At 37.2% G+C, this 16,729-nt stretch overlaps 1 protein-coding gene across 6 annotated transcripts in view; it reads right to left on the bottom strand.

Moving 5' to 3' along the window:
- The window catches only part of csnk1g1 (casein kinase 1, gamma 1), a 38,079-nt gene that overhangs the window by 970 nt on the left and 20,380 nt on the right, over window positions 1–16,729 (bottom strand). For 3 of the 6 annotated variants that reach the window (XM_043244405.1, XM_043244399.1, XM_043244400.1), the window contains 10 exons: window positions 16,054–16,205; window positions 15,694–15,928; window positions 14,273–14,358; window positions 14,112–14,196; window positions 12,610–12,758; window positions 12,345–12,452; window positions 9,372–9,482; window positions 7,501–7,607; window positions 4,994–5,017; window positions 1–3,408 (listed from right to left, as the gene is read on the bottom strand). The exon at window positions 1–3,408 is cut by the window's left edge and continues 970 nt beyond it. In XM_043244405.1, coding sequence (XP_043100340.1) covers window positions 3,354–3,408; window positions 4,994–5,017; window positions 7,501–7,607; window positions 9,372–9,482; window positions 12,345–12,452; window positions 12,610–12,758; window positions 14,112–14,196; window positions 14,273–14,358; window positions 15,694–15,928; window positions 16,054–16,152 — 1,059 coding nt within the window. In that variant the 5' untranslated portion in view covers window positions 16,153–16,205 and the 3' untranslated portion in view covers window positions 1–3,353. The remainder of the gene's footprint in view (window positions 3,409–4,993; window positions 5,018–7,500; window positions 7,608–9,371; window positions 9,483–12,344; window positions 12,453–12,609; window positions 12,759–14,111; window positions 14,197–14,272; window positions 14,359–15,693; window positions 15,929–16,053; window positions 16,206–16,729) is intronic. The other 3 variants (XM_043244402.1, XM_043244401.1, XM_043244403.1) reach the window with 3 other exon arrangements.

Here is a 16,729-nt window from a genome sequence, read left to right on the forward strand (position 1 = left end):
AATAACTCTATTTACCTCTCTGTATGTAAATCTGCGGCACTGTAAAGTGACCAGAACCATGATACGAAAGCAAAAGGCAATTCAAAAGGAAATGGAAACGGTACACAAACGCCTCTCCAAAAAGGACCCAGAATGCTTCCTGAATGACTTGACTTTTGGGGAAAATCAATCGCTTTCGTGGAATTGTTGCATGTTTAAAACTCAACTGGACTTAGAAGGCCATAACACCATCTTTATTAAAACAAAACCTACAAAAAAAAGGGTACAAAAACATATGGTACAGTCTTTAAAAAAATAAAGAAGAAAATTAAAAAATGAAAAATGGTTTGAAATAGTCATCACCTTGCAGTTGACGAGAGCCAGTAGTCATTATGATCGCATTATCCAAAATTCCAGTAATAAGGAACAACGTCGGTTCTAGCCAACCCTCAAACTACTTCAAATAGCATATTAAGAGTGTGATTTCAGTGTAGTGTTTAACATGGACGAGTCATATTTATCCAGCAGGTGGCGCCTTAATCGCCGTCTGCTCGTAATCCCAAAGCACATCTGTGTGTACGACCATCTTCCCCATCCATTAATCCAAAGCTAAACGATTTCACATTCCACTTATATCCAAAAATCAATTCCAAACGCCTCCGTAACAAGCCAAGGCCTTCGACTTTGGAAGGGCGTCAGCGAGAATTAAGGGGTTAAATCCGCCCAAATTATTCTCCTTGGAGCCAGACGCACCTGGCAATAGCAAGCAGTGCACATCCAGAAATACTAAATTGTCTTCCAACCCTAGCGAGGCACGTAATACATATCGTCAAGAAAAGAACGTTAAATAAAATGCAGCCTCGAAGCATGTGCGAGACGTTTTTTTCTCAAGAGTATTATTCAAGTACTTTTCACAGAATAATTTAGACCCAAAGTGACCTGCGTCACAGTGGACAAGCATAAGGAATATCTATTAAATAACTGTCACATCGGAAATACACAGAAAGTTTTTTTTTTACGCATTTGCGAAAACGGTTAGTTGACTCCGCCAACTTTCGTTCCTACGCGGTGGAAATCATTCCACAAGGTGAATCCAACAAGGAATGGGTCGGTGAGAGCTCACCAAGTTACTATTTACATATATAAACGAGTGGAAACAGATGGCTGGATTACTCAACTGTTGAGTGAAGAGGTGGAAACATGCTAATAAAGAATCTGTGCCCATTCGCCTTATCGATTTGGTCCGACGCTCATTCATCCACTGCTCTTGTAGGAACATTCAAAGCATGCCATCCGTAGGCCCTCAATTTCCAAAAACATAACAGGCATGGTAGACTCTTCGAACAGCCTAGTTTACGTCCGTCACTTACGAAAGGTCAGCAGGATACAGCAATGCACAGGCTGAAGTAAACAAGGGCCTAAGAAAACTTTAGTGCAGTCACACACTCCTATGGCTTCTCTCTCAACTTTTGTACGGTGATCAAAAAACGAAATAAAATAATAGTTATATAATTTATCTTACATTAATTCACATTTACTATACATTAGAAAGATCGCAAAATAAAACGTGGATTTAATGCTGTGAATAAGTGAACGGTGAGACCAAGAAATGAGCAAGGCAACATCACGACTTGAGATTAATGATTCTCTGAAGTAAAACAAACAATCGAAACAAAAAAACCCCGACGACAACAGAACTACAGTAATCGTTTCGCATATATCCCCATTTTACGCAATTCCTGTCTGAAGGATTGCGCTTAGGAAAGGACCGCCTCATCCATGCAAGAGGTCAAGGGCTGCCCCGTCTCAGAATACACTTATGGCCACTATATATATATATATATATATATATATATATATATATATATATATATATATATATATATATATATATATATATATATATATATATATAGCATTTATGAACAGGCCGTTTCATTGGGTCTTTCGGCGTTTTCTGCCAATAATCCGATTTGTGTTCGAATTCGTTGACTCGAACCCTGCCAAGTGAGGTTCCTGAAGGGACATGTATCAGGTCAGTATGAAGGCATGGGAGGAGTTTCATGTCCTATTGCAGGTGGTATCTGCCGATTAATGTTAAGGCATTAAAATCGAGATGTTTCGCAATGGCAGTTACTACCGTCAGTCTGCGTCCTCCCAGCTCACGACTAAACGACTTTAGGTGAACGCCTGCCAAATGGCCGTTATTACATTATTCGCGGCATCTTTTACTTCAAACGAACGAGCTGAGGTGTTTTTCCGAGCCACTCTGGCACATGAAACGTCATTATCGTCCTGAACAATTAGCAGTTTTCAGGCATAAAAAACAACATCTATTAGGAACTGGTCGTGGGAATAATAAGTGACTATATGGACAGAAAGATACAAAAGCGCAAGGAAATTCTTACTGGCTACCTCAGCCAATAGAAAAGCAGCCAGCTGTACGTCAAAGCGGTACGATATCGTAAGAGGAGAAAGCAGCATGACTGGCTGGTGGGTTGAAGTGGGAGGAGTGCTTTAGAACAAGCAGCTTAAATACTAGTCAGTGGAACGGAGGCTCACGCGTGGCGAACGCCGCCCATCGTTACCACTGGAAACAGCTGCTTATGTCACACTTTCACAAAGTTCACGTGTAAAGGCCAGCTAGCATCATTACGACAGCTATTTGTTTTGCGCTTTGCCCATGTACGTTAAATCACTCCGATAGATACGACAAAGAAATCTGCTAGTCATTTTCTAAGGCTTCGACCACTTCCTGGCAGCATGAGAACCAACAATCAGCCAACAAATACACAAACAAACATTTCAAAAAAAAGGGTTGGGTGTGAAATCAAGAAGCCACCGTCTCGTTTGGAGTGGAAGTGGGCCGGGAGGTGCTCGGGGGAAGAAAAGATCTGCGGTTCGAGCTCCAGCATGGGCGACTTTGTCTCTCTCTCGCTCCCTCCGTGTCTCGCAAAGGGCTAGAACCGTGCCTGTCGCGGAGGAAGAGGACGAGAGGGCACATTCAGAGACTCCCTCCCCGGCACGTCCGCAGCCGAGGACGAGGGGAAACGAAAAAAAAAGAAAAAGAAAAGCAAAACAGCAAATGAAGTGCGCTGCTGTTCCAGTGCTTTGAGATCCTTAGGTTTTGCGTGAAGATCCTAGAGACAGTCCGAGGATGAGGCCCGTCGCTGCCTAAATTAAGATGCGGAAGAAAACAAACGAAACGAAACAAAGACAATCCCCACAGAGACAACGTGTGCGTGCCTCTTCGTTTTTCATACATCGGTCCCCAACTCGTTTTGGAGGGCTCACTGTTGTCGTCTTGTAAAATTTCTTTATTTGAATGCTCTAAAAACAACCAAAGGAACGGACTGTGCGGAGAGGCCGGAGGTTCATTTGTGCCGTTGAGTGTTCTTCTTCCTCTTCCTCTTGAAGAAACAGCAGCACCTGGGGACGAACACACAGGTTAAGGTTAGTGATGGCGGGCTATCGGCTTGTTATTCCAACCTAATAATGAAGCATTTGCCCTCTAGCTACTCATGCGCCGTCAGTATGTAGCTGCCTTTGTAAATCTTAATTAAAGCAGGTACGTGTGTTACACTACATATTGTCAGCGCTGGCGATAATGCATTAGTACAATCGTACCAACCTAAATGCTACATGTAAAAGGACCGTAACTGGTCAAAGTTAATAATAATTAAAAAAAAAAAGAAAACTTAAAGACATTTAAGTTTCGTTAAAAGCATCAACAACAGAATGTTAAACAGCAACAACACGACAGAATGGGTCGGGGGAAACAAGGCACATGCAGTGGAAGAGAACAGCTCCAGACTGACACATTGAAAAGTGATAGACTTCACTAAACATGTTTCTAATGGATGCTGCTAAACAGCCAGTAAATCCGACGGTGAGTAACAGGAGATCACTCGTTGTATTGTTTGGGTTCACTGCGGTTGCTAATGGAAAAAGTCATACTGAATATACAGTGTCCTGCAAAAACATGCAGATCCTTAACCTAGTCTGCCTTTTTACTTTTTTTAAAATCATGCCATGAACAATTAATAATGGCCAAACTGCAAGAAATTTGCTTCTAAATTGAATACACAGCATTAGGGTTTATAAAAAAAAAAAAAAAAAAAAATTATTTTTTTGCCTGGGAGATTATGACCTTATATATATATATATATATATATATATATATATATATATATATATATATATATATATGTGTGTGCATGTATATGTGCGTTTAATTTAAAAAATAAATAATAAAATAATCTGAAACACTGTTCAGATAATTTCAGGATGTCCCAAAAATTAAAAAAAGAAAATGAAAGTAACAATCAGTAACAATCACACATGGTTATGTTGCTGAAAATAAATCAGTATTAAGAATTAAATCAGAATCAATTCTACACGTGTTAAACAATCAATATATAAATATAATTAATCCATGGTATAAAATGCTTAATGTTTACTAAATGTTACATTGCAGGATTGGCAATTTGATAAAATTAGAAATCTAGTTATTTATTATCAAACAATAATAATCATCATCATCATCATCATCATCATCATCATCATCATCATTTCATTAAATTAAAAAACAACAAACTAAACAACTTAATGAATCAAAAAAAAAGAAACAGACTTAATTCAGATTATGACAACCAGTCATATTAAATAAATTCAATAACGTTGTTAAGAGTTAAGAGTCTGCATACTTCTGGAAGGAACTGTGTATGTTCATTTAACCTTTACATCCTCATTCCATTAGGTACATAAGCTAAAGCCGGGCTATTAAAGACTTCTCGGTGTGCTTCCAATCTACTTCATTTTATTCAACTTTCATTTTCAAGTCTTTTAATCAGACTTTGAGGAAACGGACCTCCCTCTTTCTCTCTCGAACTCACAGACCATGCTACATTAGCCTACATGTTAGTAGATCTGGGTGTAAGAGAGAGCTATATGGCCACAGTCTAGGCTGGTCCACTCCCCTTGGGTTTGATGTGGACTGGAGAGAGGGACTCACCACAGGTTGAGCATTTTCACGCAGCTACAGAAGAGTGTGAAAAGAGAAAAGACAGAGATTATTACACAGAGGTGAGACGATGAGACAAACCTAATGTCGGCGACAAAAGACCAACAAGAAGACAAACAGAAAGAAAGAGAGACAGACTTAGCGGATAGTGTAGATCTAAAACATCTGCTCAATTCATGGTCACCTTTTATTCATTTATATCATTACAGGTATTTTATGTATGCCTTTTTGAAAAAAAAACAAAAAAAACATTATACAGTAAAAACGATGGGCAACAGAAAAAAAAAAAAAGAATGGGAGGAAAAGGGGTAGAGAAGAAAAGGACCAGAAAGGGTTTGGAGAAGTGTAGTGTCGTCCTCAGCTCACCAGCCCACTGCTCTACTAGTGAATGTGATACAACAGAAACCCCACTATGAAACATTTGCTATGACTTTTTTTTGTTTTGTAAAAATTAAGGCAAGTACCTAAAATTCCATTAGCCCTGGTATAAAAATCACTTTAAGAACAGACTCAAAGGTTGTCAAAAAGCATGCAATAGGATCACGTAATCAAGTAATAGGAAGAAATCCAATAACAGGTTATTTTTAAATATACGAAAATTACATTTGCTTTTGACAATTAAAAATGTTTTAGACCACCATAATGGCGAAAATTATGAACACCTTTAGTTCGGCATTCAACAGGTTTTGACTTTTACAGCTTCAAATACAGCTCCTCCAATCAGAAGCTGTGTTTATAACACACTGTTGCCACTCAGTAATAACATCAACACGATGGAGAGAAATGATATGAAGTATTCTTGGTAATTCAACCCCAATAACATTTAATATGCTCTACGGCTTTTAGAGGATTAGAGACAGGTTTTTGAACATCGTACTTGATTTAATGTTTGGTTATTTTTTTATTATATAACCAACTGAATGCATTTGAGTGACAATGTCAGTCAAATCATTTTAGTGCTTGTTTTCTTAGAAAATGGAATAAGAATGTTTGTACCTTTGCTCCTGAAAGATATTTACTATAAGATTAAATAAAAATAATATAGTTTTAAAAAACAAAACAATACTGTCTCATTTGCTCGGTCTATGCAAAGCAGAATAATCCATGACTAGTTGGAAGACACAGTCATGAGCTAAGCATGGGGCATACAAATTTTTGGATGAACTTTCCATTTAATGTAATGTTATGTAAAGTTATGTAAAGTAGAAGCTGCTGCTACTATAGTTCAAGTGGCAATGTTCTAACATTACAGGCTGAATCTTTAAATAATAATACATAACTATGATAAAGCAATCAACAGGTTGCTATATTCAAGAAACAAGGAAATGCAAAGAAGAAAGAGATCAGAGAGATTAGAAGAAAGACCTCTGGTGAGCATTAATACTGCGCAATAACCTTGGCGACCATGTGTGTTTGTGCAATCCTGTTAATTGATAAAGGTAGCCGTTGTCTGTGCCACTTTCAAGCCTGCGCATCAATAAATCAAAGACAGGGCTTTTTAAGATATCAAAGAACTACAAGAATAAGCGTTTAAAATTATATCAGGCTGAGTGTTTTATATGACGAACTCAAATGCACATCAGGTGCTTTAGAAGAATAGGAAACTACAGAGGGTAACAGTTGTCGTTCAAAACACTAGTCTACTTTACTAAAAGTTTGGGATCATAAAGATCTTTCATCTTTCTGAAACAAGTCTCTTATTCTCACCAAGGCTGCATTTATTTGATCAAAAATAAAGCAAAAAATAAATAAATAAAAAAAATAAAATAAAAAGTATTTTATTCCAGTGATGGCAAAGCTCAAGACTGGAGTAATGGTTGCTGAAAATTTAGCTTTGTAACAGAAAATGAATAAAGCAGTCAAACGATTAAAAAAAAAAATGCCTGCTCCGGTTTAAAGAAGCTTTAATCGTCTTTTTGGTAGCTTCATTGGCAATTTATATTGTACCTTGAAATGAAATGATACAGGCTACAGCGCTGTGAGCACTGTACGGTTTGTAGGCTCACTTGACTCGCACCTGGAGTGGAGTGTGAGTCTGAAACGCCTCCAATCTGATGTGTTGGAAAGGCGTTCTGGGACTGAATGAATGCACTTCTTGTAAAGAGAAAAAGTGACAGAAGCAGCAATTGTGAGTGGGGTGGCCAACCCTAACCCCACCCCTGCGTTAAATATTTTTGAATATCTGAAAAACTTAATGACACCACTAAAATAAATGAATAAAGTTCAAATTTGAGAACAGTAATAATGCATATGCAGCCTCGGTGAGCATAATAGCTCTGACAAGTGAAAAGTGCCTATTCAAAAAAACTGCCAATTTGATCAAATACATTGTTCCATTAAACACACAGAACACTACAAGGGAGCAGATGTGAATGGACCGGAGAGGGCAGGGGTGAAATCATGTAAAGACCCAGAGTGTTAAAGGACAGCTTGTGTCAGTAAGTCTATGTCAGGTAGGCATAGACAACAGAAACCTGCGAGAAGCCATGTGCACATACTTGGCCTCATCCACCACCTCCACTTCTGCCTGCGCTGTGATTGGTGCGTTCGAGTGGGCCGCCAGCTGGTCATCTGCATTCAGTTCACCATTAGTTGAGCTCACCACCTGTGGCAGAAAAGAATGAATTAAAATAAAACAAAATTACTGGAGAGCCTCAGCTGCAACAATGTTATTTTAATTAGATAGTTCTGTCACTTGCACAGATGAAAGCTCTCTAAAGAGCTTCTGTAGAGCGACTAACTACTCAAGGCAGTGACTGAGGAAAAGCATTTACTACCATACTCGCTAACAAAAGGTCAAAATATTCCTGGTTAAATACAAGCTTGACTATGAAAGTATATACATTTAGAAAAGATAAATGATTTTCACTTAAATCTTAAATCTATAGGGCTACTTAAGGTATTGCTGTTTTCTCGTATGTTAATTATTTATATAAGAAATACTTCTTTTGAAAAATACTTTGCCATCACCAGTCAGTCAGTCAAAAAAAAAAAAAAAAAAAAAGGCTACACTATATCTTAAAGGATTAGTTCACCCCAAAATGAATACTCAGTCATCACCCTCAAGACATAAGGTATTTTTGATGAAATCAGTGAGCCATCTGAACCTCCAGAGACATTGTAGAGAGTTACAACGCATACACAAGCATATGATTGTAATCACAATGCTGATTACATTCTTAAGTAATCTCCAAAATGGTGTAAGACATAACTCAGGAAAGAAGAATGATTGAGGAAACTGTTGAGAAAAAAATGGTTGAGAAAAAGTTCCACCACTTAAGTTGAACCACTGATGTCACATGGACTGTTGTACTGATATATAGTTACGATTCTGGACCTGGGATCATTTGACTTGTGTTGCTTGCTATGGAGGGTCAGATAGCTTTCCGATTTCATAAAAAAAATCTTTATTTGTGATCCTAGGATGAACAACAAATTTGGTTTATCATTCTGTCATCTAATGACGACAATTTCTAGAATTTTCCTAAAGCCTAAGAATCTCAGCAGCAATTCTGTCACTTCTGAGGCACCTATTGGATAAAAGTGAAGCAAGGCAGTGCAAGGTGGTAAGGCTAGATGTTTGTCTCAATCGAATACATGCGATGAATTGTGCTTTGTGTACTGTAGAGCGGTGATACTGGAATCCTAATGCCAGCTGTACCAAATTACCACAACAAGGGTGACAAGTAATCTCTGCCTCTGCGTGACATATGCTGCGCTTCATTCATTTCAGAAAGTTGGAATTTACACCCTCACACTCGGAAAAGTGACAGAATAAGAAAATGTCACATTTCCAACCTCCTACTTGGAAAATTCCAACAGAATGTCACTTGACAACGCTCTTCCAACTCGGACAATAGAATGCTATATGGTTAGGATTGAGGAAGATGGACCTTTTTCACATTTCTGGGCATCTCAGCAGTAGAAGTCATAGTTGGTTTAACGTGAGGAGCAGTGAATGGGAGAGTAGAGATTGAGACTTCCTCCCGCAGACGCTGCATTAGCACAAACTAATTTTTGTGCAACTTAAACGTAAAGGTAATATAATACAAAAAAGTGTTATAAACGTACATATAGTTTCTTTAAATACAACTATGAAAAACTTGAGTTATTTATGATGCTGATGACCGTTAAACTCGTCATTACAGTCTTGTGAAAAGGGTCTATTAAATGTTGGAACATCCCATATTCGAACACTTTCACACTTTGAATGAAACGCAGCATTTCTACATTTTGTAATAATAACAAGAACTGGCCAACAGGGGAACCCATAGAGGAAGTGTTCTAGAGCAGGTGGGGTGGCTGCTGCAGATGGCTGTAGACATGAGCGCACACAGGAGGAGGAGTCGAGCGAGGGGTGAAGCAGTACCTGCACTGAGCCTCCGTGCCTGTCCGCTGCCAGGTGCGAGGTCAGGTAGGAGGAGTTTGTCTGGCGGTTGGGCTGCACCTCCCAAGCTCCTCTGCGGTCGGAGATGGCCGTCTGCGCGGATGGAGGAGGTGCGGGAGGAGGCGCAGGAGGGGGGAGGTGTGGTGAGTGAGCGAGAGCGGGCGGAGTGAGGCCAGGTGGCATGCAGCACAATGCAGGAATGGAAATCAACAAGAAACAAAAAGAGCCAGTCAAAGCCAGGAAAACGGCATTAGTGACTGTGGACCAAGTCGTCCAATCAAACCAAGAAGCAAACACCACAAAATAAACACAAGGAGACATTAAAAACAGAGGAAAACTGAAGAGAAACTTTCTGAAAGCCGTTGAATGCCCAGTGGACACTACATGTAGCAAATCAGGCATCCAACGTTAAGTTCAGGCTGGAATATCTGACAGCGTACTTGCAATAAAAAGGGATAGTTCAGCCAAAAATATTACCCCATGATTTACTCACCCTCAAACCATAATAGGTGTAGAAGGCTTTATTCTTTCAGATGAATGTGATTGGACTGACACTAAAATGTCCTGGCTCTTCTAAACTTTATAATAGGAGTGAATGGTGGTCAAGATTTTGAAGCCCCTAAAAAGCGTACCGATCCATCATAAAATGCACATGACATGGCTGCAGGGGGTTAATAATGGACTTCTGAAGTGATGTGTTGCAAGTAAGAAAAATATGCATATTGGAAATGTACACATTCACAAGAAAGTGGCATTCTAGTGGATGATATAGGACTTTCATATTTTAACCCGGAGCTTACTTTACATCCTATGTTGTCTGCTAGAACAACACTTGTACTACAGTTAGAGCTAAAGCTAGAGATTACATAAAGTTTTTGATTTTTCTACACAAACACGTTGATTATCTTCAGAAGGCCTTTATTAAGCCATATGGAGTACATTTTATTACAGAGGGGCTCAATTCAAAACCACAGTCTTCAAAATCAAGACCACTATCCACTGCTTGGAAGAGCCAGGACACTTTATTTATCCGAGAGCAGAAAGTCACATACACCTAGGATGGCTTGAGGGTGAGTAAATCATGGTGCAATTTGAATTTTTGGATGAATACTATCTACAGCTACATTTCGCATAAAGTTCAACCTGATGGCTCATATTCTGCCATTTATAAGTGGGCGAGATGACATTAACAGAAAGCTCAACACATTCTGAGTCAGACAAGAAAAGGACATACAAAAAAAAAAAACCAAATTAAATTTCTGAAACGGTAGTGTGCCCTGTACAGCATCAGGACAACCGCCTGGTGAATCACTAGTGTAAATGGGAAAGCATTTTGTGGTTACTTTTGCATTTAGTGGCAGGACCGAAGTATCTATCCATTCATTCTTTTTTTAAAGAAGATTTATAGAAAAGCAGCGTTTAAATTTTAAGGCTTCTGTGGTGAAAAATTGTGCTCCTTTGAATAGGTGTTGATGTACCCCAATAAATGTTGCAATGCCCTCTAAACAGACTCACTAAACACCAGAATCTCCACTAAATTGATGATGAGGCAGTTTACAGGGCCCTTGCATCTTTGAGCCAAGGATTTCTAAATATATCTGCACTCCTCTTCCCTCACAAGAATTGTAAGGATAAGGATCTACACGTAAACTCAAATCAATGGAAACACCTTAGACGTGATGTCAATACGTCAAGAACATTTTAGCCAAAAGTGAAAACCATCACTTCATTGTCTCACCCTGCTTTGGAAAAGCACCTTTATTCGTGTAAGAAAAAGGAAAATATTTTTTGTTGACTTAATTAATCTTGAACTATATGCACTAATTTGAGTGCATCCCAAATTCAAAAAGTTGTGGAAATCTTTTATGAGCCAAAATGAAACTTTTGCTTCAGCAGATGAGTTTGATACAGGGCAAGTCTGTGAGATGCGCAAAGCGGATTTGCTCTTGCAAACATAGGAGAAAGCCAGAAAAAGCACAAATTGGCAAATAAATCAATATAAAAATAGTCTCCAGTGACATATATAGTTTTAGAAACTTCTATTCCCAACATGCACTCTGAGCCATGATGTGCTAAAGCAGTGCATGCTGTAGCAGCCAGTTGCTGAGTGGGCGAGTCTAATGATTTTGTTTAAAGCTTCATGTAGTACTGCAGAAACCCTCTAAAATCAACTCCACCTCCAACCAGCTCCTTTTAGAGTTCTTCAGATGTCATGGAAACATGTCTAGGCCATTATTTCACTCCAAAATTAAATCAAAACTTAAAAAAAAAAAAAAAAAAAAAAATCAAATTTTTTAATTTTTTGTACTGTGATCTAGCAAAGACCTTTCCAATTCTCATTACCAGAAAAAAAAAAAAAAAAAAAAAAAAAAAAAAAAAAAAAAAAAAGCATGCGTGCATGTATAAACAAAAACTAATTTTTCAATAATTGATTTGATTGAAAGAGATTCTTAGTCCTAAACTTTGAACAGCAATCAAAAAAGAAAGTATTTAAATTACATACATGACGGTTTAAATTACAATAATGAAATATTATAGCAATTAAAGAGTTATATATTTTAAAATGCAATTTTTGCAGGTGGTTGTAAAGGAGATTTTCTAGCACGCTTTAGTCCATTCTTCAGATTTATTATTAGTTAAAAATAGTTGTGCTGCTTAATATTTTTGTTGAAACCTGTTTGAATTAACAATCTTTTGAAAACAATGCAAAAATGTTTACTGTACACGTTATTTCTTACTTATTTACCAACTTCACCAATCACCAATTCTGCGTTAACCTTGATATTATTTTTGGTGAAATATGACCCAGACTTGTTTTGTACGATCCACCCATTTGGTTCAAGGGAAATTTTATCTACTTGTGTGAACTGTAATGTGAACATCGGGCATTTTCTCTTTCCTTTCCCGCAATAAAGACAAGGTTCACCAACTCCTTAATGAGCAGCAGAAGATTACCTGATTCCTTAAGGGCTGGTGCTGAGAGGGTCTGTCTCTGTGTGCGTGGCTCTCACGCGTGATGGCAGATGCCCCTGAGTCAACGTGGACCGACCCCACCGGTGTGGGCTGAGAAAGACAAACCAAAAACACGGAGAACATGAGTTCCATGGTGAGCTAGCTCTGTGGCCGAGCAAATACAGACAGCAACATTATGCAGTCTTGCAGAGATGGATAAACCGTGCCACTTTATTCTCTAGGCAGTAAAGACGACATGTTGACTCACAATCTGTCTGCCAACCCAGTCATACGAGTAATCAAAGGTATATCCTTTCCGTTCAAACAACTCCGTAAACAAGGTCCGCAAGTATTCGTAATCAGGCTTCTCAAAGAAATCCAACCGCCGGACGTAGCGCAGATAGGTGGCCATCTCCTCTGAAAACAACAATGAAGTTAAAGTTACAATGACAAGAATCATTAAATTAGAGCAAAGCAAAGACTGGTTTAAAGTCGACATAAAACATTTAAACAACCTATTTTATTCATGCAAAGTAATATGCTGTTGTTCACATGGCAGCTGAATATGTTTTTGCAGGAGGAATGTGTTATTGCCGATCCCAGAAACACTTAATACATAGCCAATAAAACATAGCCAAAAAGTATGCTTTGAATTTGAATGGAAATGTTATACAGTATTGTAGTTAGTGAATGCTGTTGGTGCACAATAGCTGTCAACCATGTCCGTGCCAAGCCTGTCCCTGATGTTGTATCAGAAATCATGACCCATTAGACCAGGCAACATTTCTTTTATCTTCTATCAATTTTTAGTAATGTAAATTTTATATCCATGCAAACTGTAGCCTCAGACTTTAGCCCTTAGCTGACCAAAACTCACAGAACAGATGTACCTAATAGTGTGTGTATTAAAATCACCTGAATCAATAGGCAGTGACCAACAACTACAAACATTTAAAAGCTTATTATAAAGCCCACATACACCTGACATAAGTTTGTCATGTTGTCTAGGAATATTCTGTTCATTAGGACATTGATATAGGACCTGCTGTTGTCAAGTAAATTTATTTTATATATATATATATATATATATATATATATATATATATATATATATATATATATATATATATATATATATATATATATATATATATATATATAATTAATTTTTTTAATTTATTTATTATTTTAATCCTGTAATAAAAACCATTAATCTTCCACTGAATTTGGTCTATCAAGTTACTGAAGCACATTTTATGTTACATTTTATTCCCCTTTAAACCAATATAAAATTTCATATCAGTAATAACAGGATAATAAGAAAGCTTAATTGTTATATGCCAGTTTGACAGACTGCAATCTTCTCTGTTTTCTTCTAAATCAAAATATCTCAAGATGACTTGCTCATCTTCTGAGTGGACATCTCTCTGAACATTTTGGGAGTTACGCTGAGAAAACAACTCCACCAAGCTCTGATGCAGTATGAAATGATTTTTTTTTTCCACTCCAGATATATATACAAGCAATGTGTTATTTTTAAAAAGTATCATTAACATGATAGTAATTTGAAGCAGCAGCAGTATCATGTAGTCGACCAGACTTGCACAACGTCATGACAAAGAAACATTATATTTCCTTTGGAATATTGAGCACATCTGAATCCTGCAAAAACCAGTAATGTGCATTAAAAAAGTAAACAGGGTCAGTTCTGATTTTGTGTTGCATTTTCAGTTTAGCCAATGCAAATGCAGCACACGACGGGGGTCTCACCGGGAAAGTTCTCACAGAGAACCTCAATGGGAGTGTTTCGCTTTGTGTCCCCAATCTTCTGGTAGCGTTCCTTAAGCGTGTCAGCCTGCAAAGCATAAAACGACATTGTCTGATTTTCAAGAACTAAATTAATGACAGTTTTAATGGCTAGTTCAACATACTTTTAGTCCCTGCCAAGGGAGACTACCCCGGAGGAAATACATGAACATGTGACCCAAGGCCTCAAGGTCATCCCTTCGACTTTGCTCTGCAAAAAAAAGGAAATAAATTAGTAACATCATGTACACAATAAAATAAAGTTGGACAGTAGACATGGGAATCATGTACAATTTAACATCTGGTTCTGATTTGATTTACATGGCAACTTTAATTTGTTTCATCATTCATATATATATATATATATATATATATATATATATATAAATAAATATATATATATATATATATATATATAAATAAATATAAATATATATATATATATATAAATAAATATAAATATATAATATATATATATATATATATATATATATATATATATATATATATATATAAATATATATATCTTGTCTTTTCAAATGACTTGGATTAAAGCTCTTTGATTACTCTTTTATTCTACGTCTGTGGGTTTCTTTTTTTTTTTTTAAATGTGTTTGCATGGATTTTCGGTGGATGGATACAAATCTCAGGTTTCTTCACTTGTTGTTTTGAAGATAAACTAAAGTCTTATAGGTCTAGAACGACATGAGGGTGAGTATTTATGATTGGTTTTCATTTTTGGGTAATGTATCGCTTTAAATGTGCTGATACACTGGGCGAAGTTAGGCAAAGTTTCAAGACAATGTTGCAGTAATTGGGCAATCAGGTAATTTCAGCTATCTAGATAGAAATATTTTGCCCGTGTATCATCGCCTTAACGGAATAGCTTACCCAAAAATGTTAATTCTGTCACCATTTACTCACTCTCGAGTAGTTCCAAACCTGTATGAATTTATTTTTTCTGCCGAAACACAAATTAAAGATATTTAAAAAAGAAAAATTGTAACCAGGCTGTTTTAGGTCACCATTGACTTAACCATAAAAGTCTACGGTGACCCAATACAGCCTGATTTAAAAATTTAACTTCAGAGAATTTTTATTTTTGGGCGAACTATTCCTTTAAGTAATTTACGACATAACAGTAAGATTTTTTTATTCTGAGTTCTACATGACATGCGACTCAGTGAGATAATTCAGTATCCAATTTGACGGTTTCAGTTATTCCAGAAAAATAAGTGACTCATCTTCCGAACTTTTTAATTATTCAGTAAAAGGTAAAGCACTGTCCAGGTCATCTTGGGTCATCCATTTTTCCTTTGTCCTCACATTCAGTTTAGATGACAATCAGCTGAGGTGCTATAGATTCAATGCAACATTAAAAGGAACCAAACATGAATATCACGTTCTTTAAGAGAACTGGTTCGTTGATTCCCAACCCTATTAAACAGCCAATCAAAAAAACCAAATAAAGCGTGGGGATAGTGACATGCTAAATTTAATGTGATGTCCATTTTAGGCTCAGATTAGGGAGGTATCTTACACTTACCTTTCCCTAAGTGTGTATTAATAGACATGTATCGAGCTGTGCCGGTAAGGCTCTTGTGCTCCCGGTAAGGAATGTGTTTTTTGGTTTCTGGGTCAATGTATTCTTTCGCAAGGCCAAAGTCTATGATGTGAATGATGTGCTCCTTCTTGTTTCCTTGTCGACCGATGAGGAAGTTCTCTGGCTTTACGTCCCTATAGATGAGGTTTTTAGAATGCACGTACTCCATGCGGGATATCTGAGGAAATTGAACACACAGACTCCCATTACATGTTCATACGGCAAAGCATCAGTCCAACGATACGCACACACCTCTCACCCAGGTGCCACTACAGCAGCTTTTCAGAGGGCCTGTGCACTCACCAGCTGAATGGCGATCATCAGGACGGTCTTGAGGGAGAACGTTCGGTCACACAAGTCAAAGAGATCCTCAAGACTAGGGCCGAGCAGCTCCAGAACCATGGCATTGTATTTCCCACAGGGCCCAAAATAGTAGACCTGAGGCAGACCCTCTACTTTAAAAGAAAAACAAGAAAAATACACAAACATTAACTACAACAGTCATAACATAACAGTAAATTCTGCATGAAATTAAGAAATAATGGCCCCAGTTGACTGAGGATTAAAGCAAATTATTCGTCCAGCCACTAGATGACAGCATGCTGAGAAATGTTATACCAAAACCCTATTATGTTAGCTTTTTCTAACACTTTCACCTATTTTTATAGTTTAAAAAAAACTGTCTGTGGTTCAAGCAAGCTCAATATTTTCAGGTTTTATTCTACAGCATAAAATACATAATGAATACATAATAAATATGATCATTTATTTACTCTGGTTGCTAACAAGTGTTTAAATTAAAACTTGCTAGGGTTACAGTGGCATGTTTAATTTCATCTAAACTAGTGTATATAAATTGTAATGTTAAAAAAAAAATAAAAACCAAATATCTTTCTGGAAAAATAAAGAAAAAGTTTTTTTTATTTGTAAGATGGAAAAAAATCATATAATATGTTAGCAAACTGTACTTCTAATGGAA

This window comes from Puntigrus tetrazona, chromosome 7 (genome assembly GCF_018831695.1).
Source record: "Puntigrus tetrazona isolate hp1 chromosome 7, ASM1883169v1, whole genome shotgun sequence".
Lineage (NCBI taxonomy): Eukaryota > Metazoa > Chordata > Actinopteri > Cypriniformes > Cyprinidae > Puntigrus > Puntigrus tetrazona.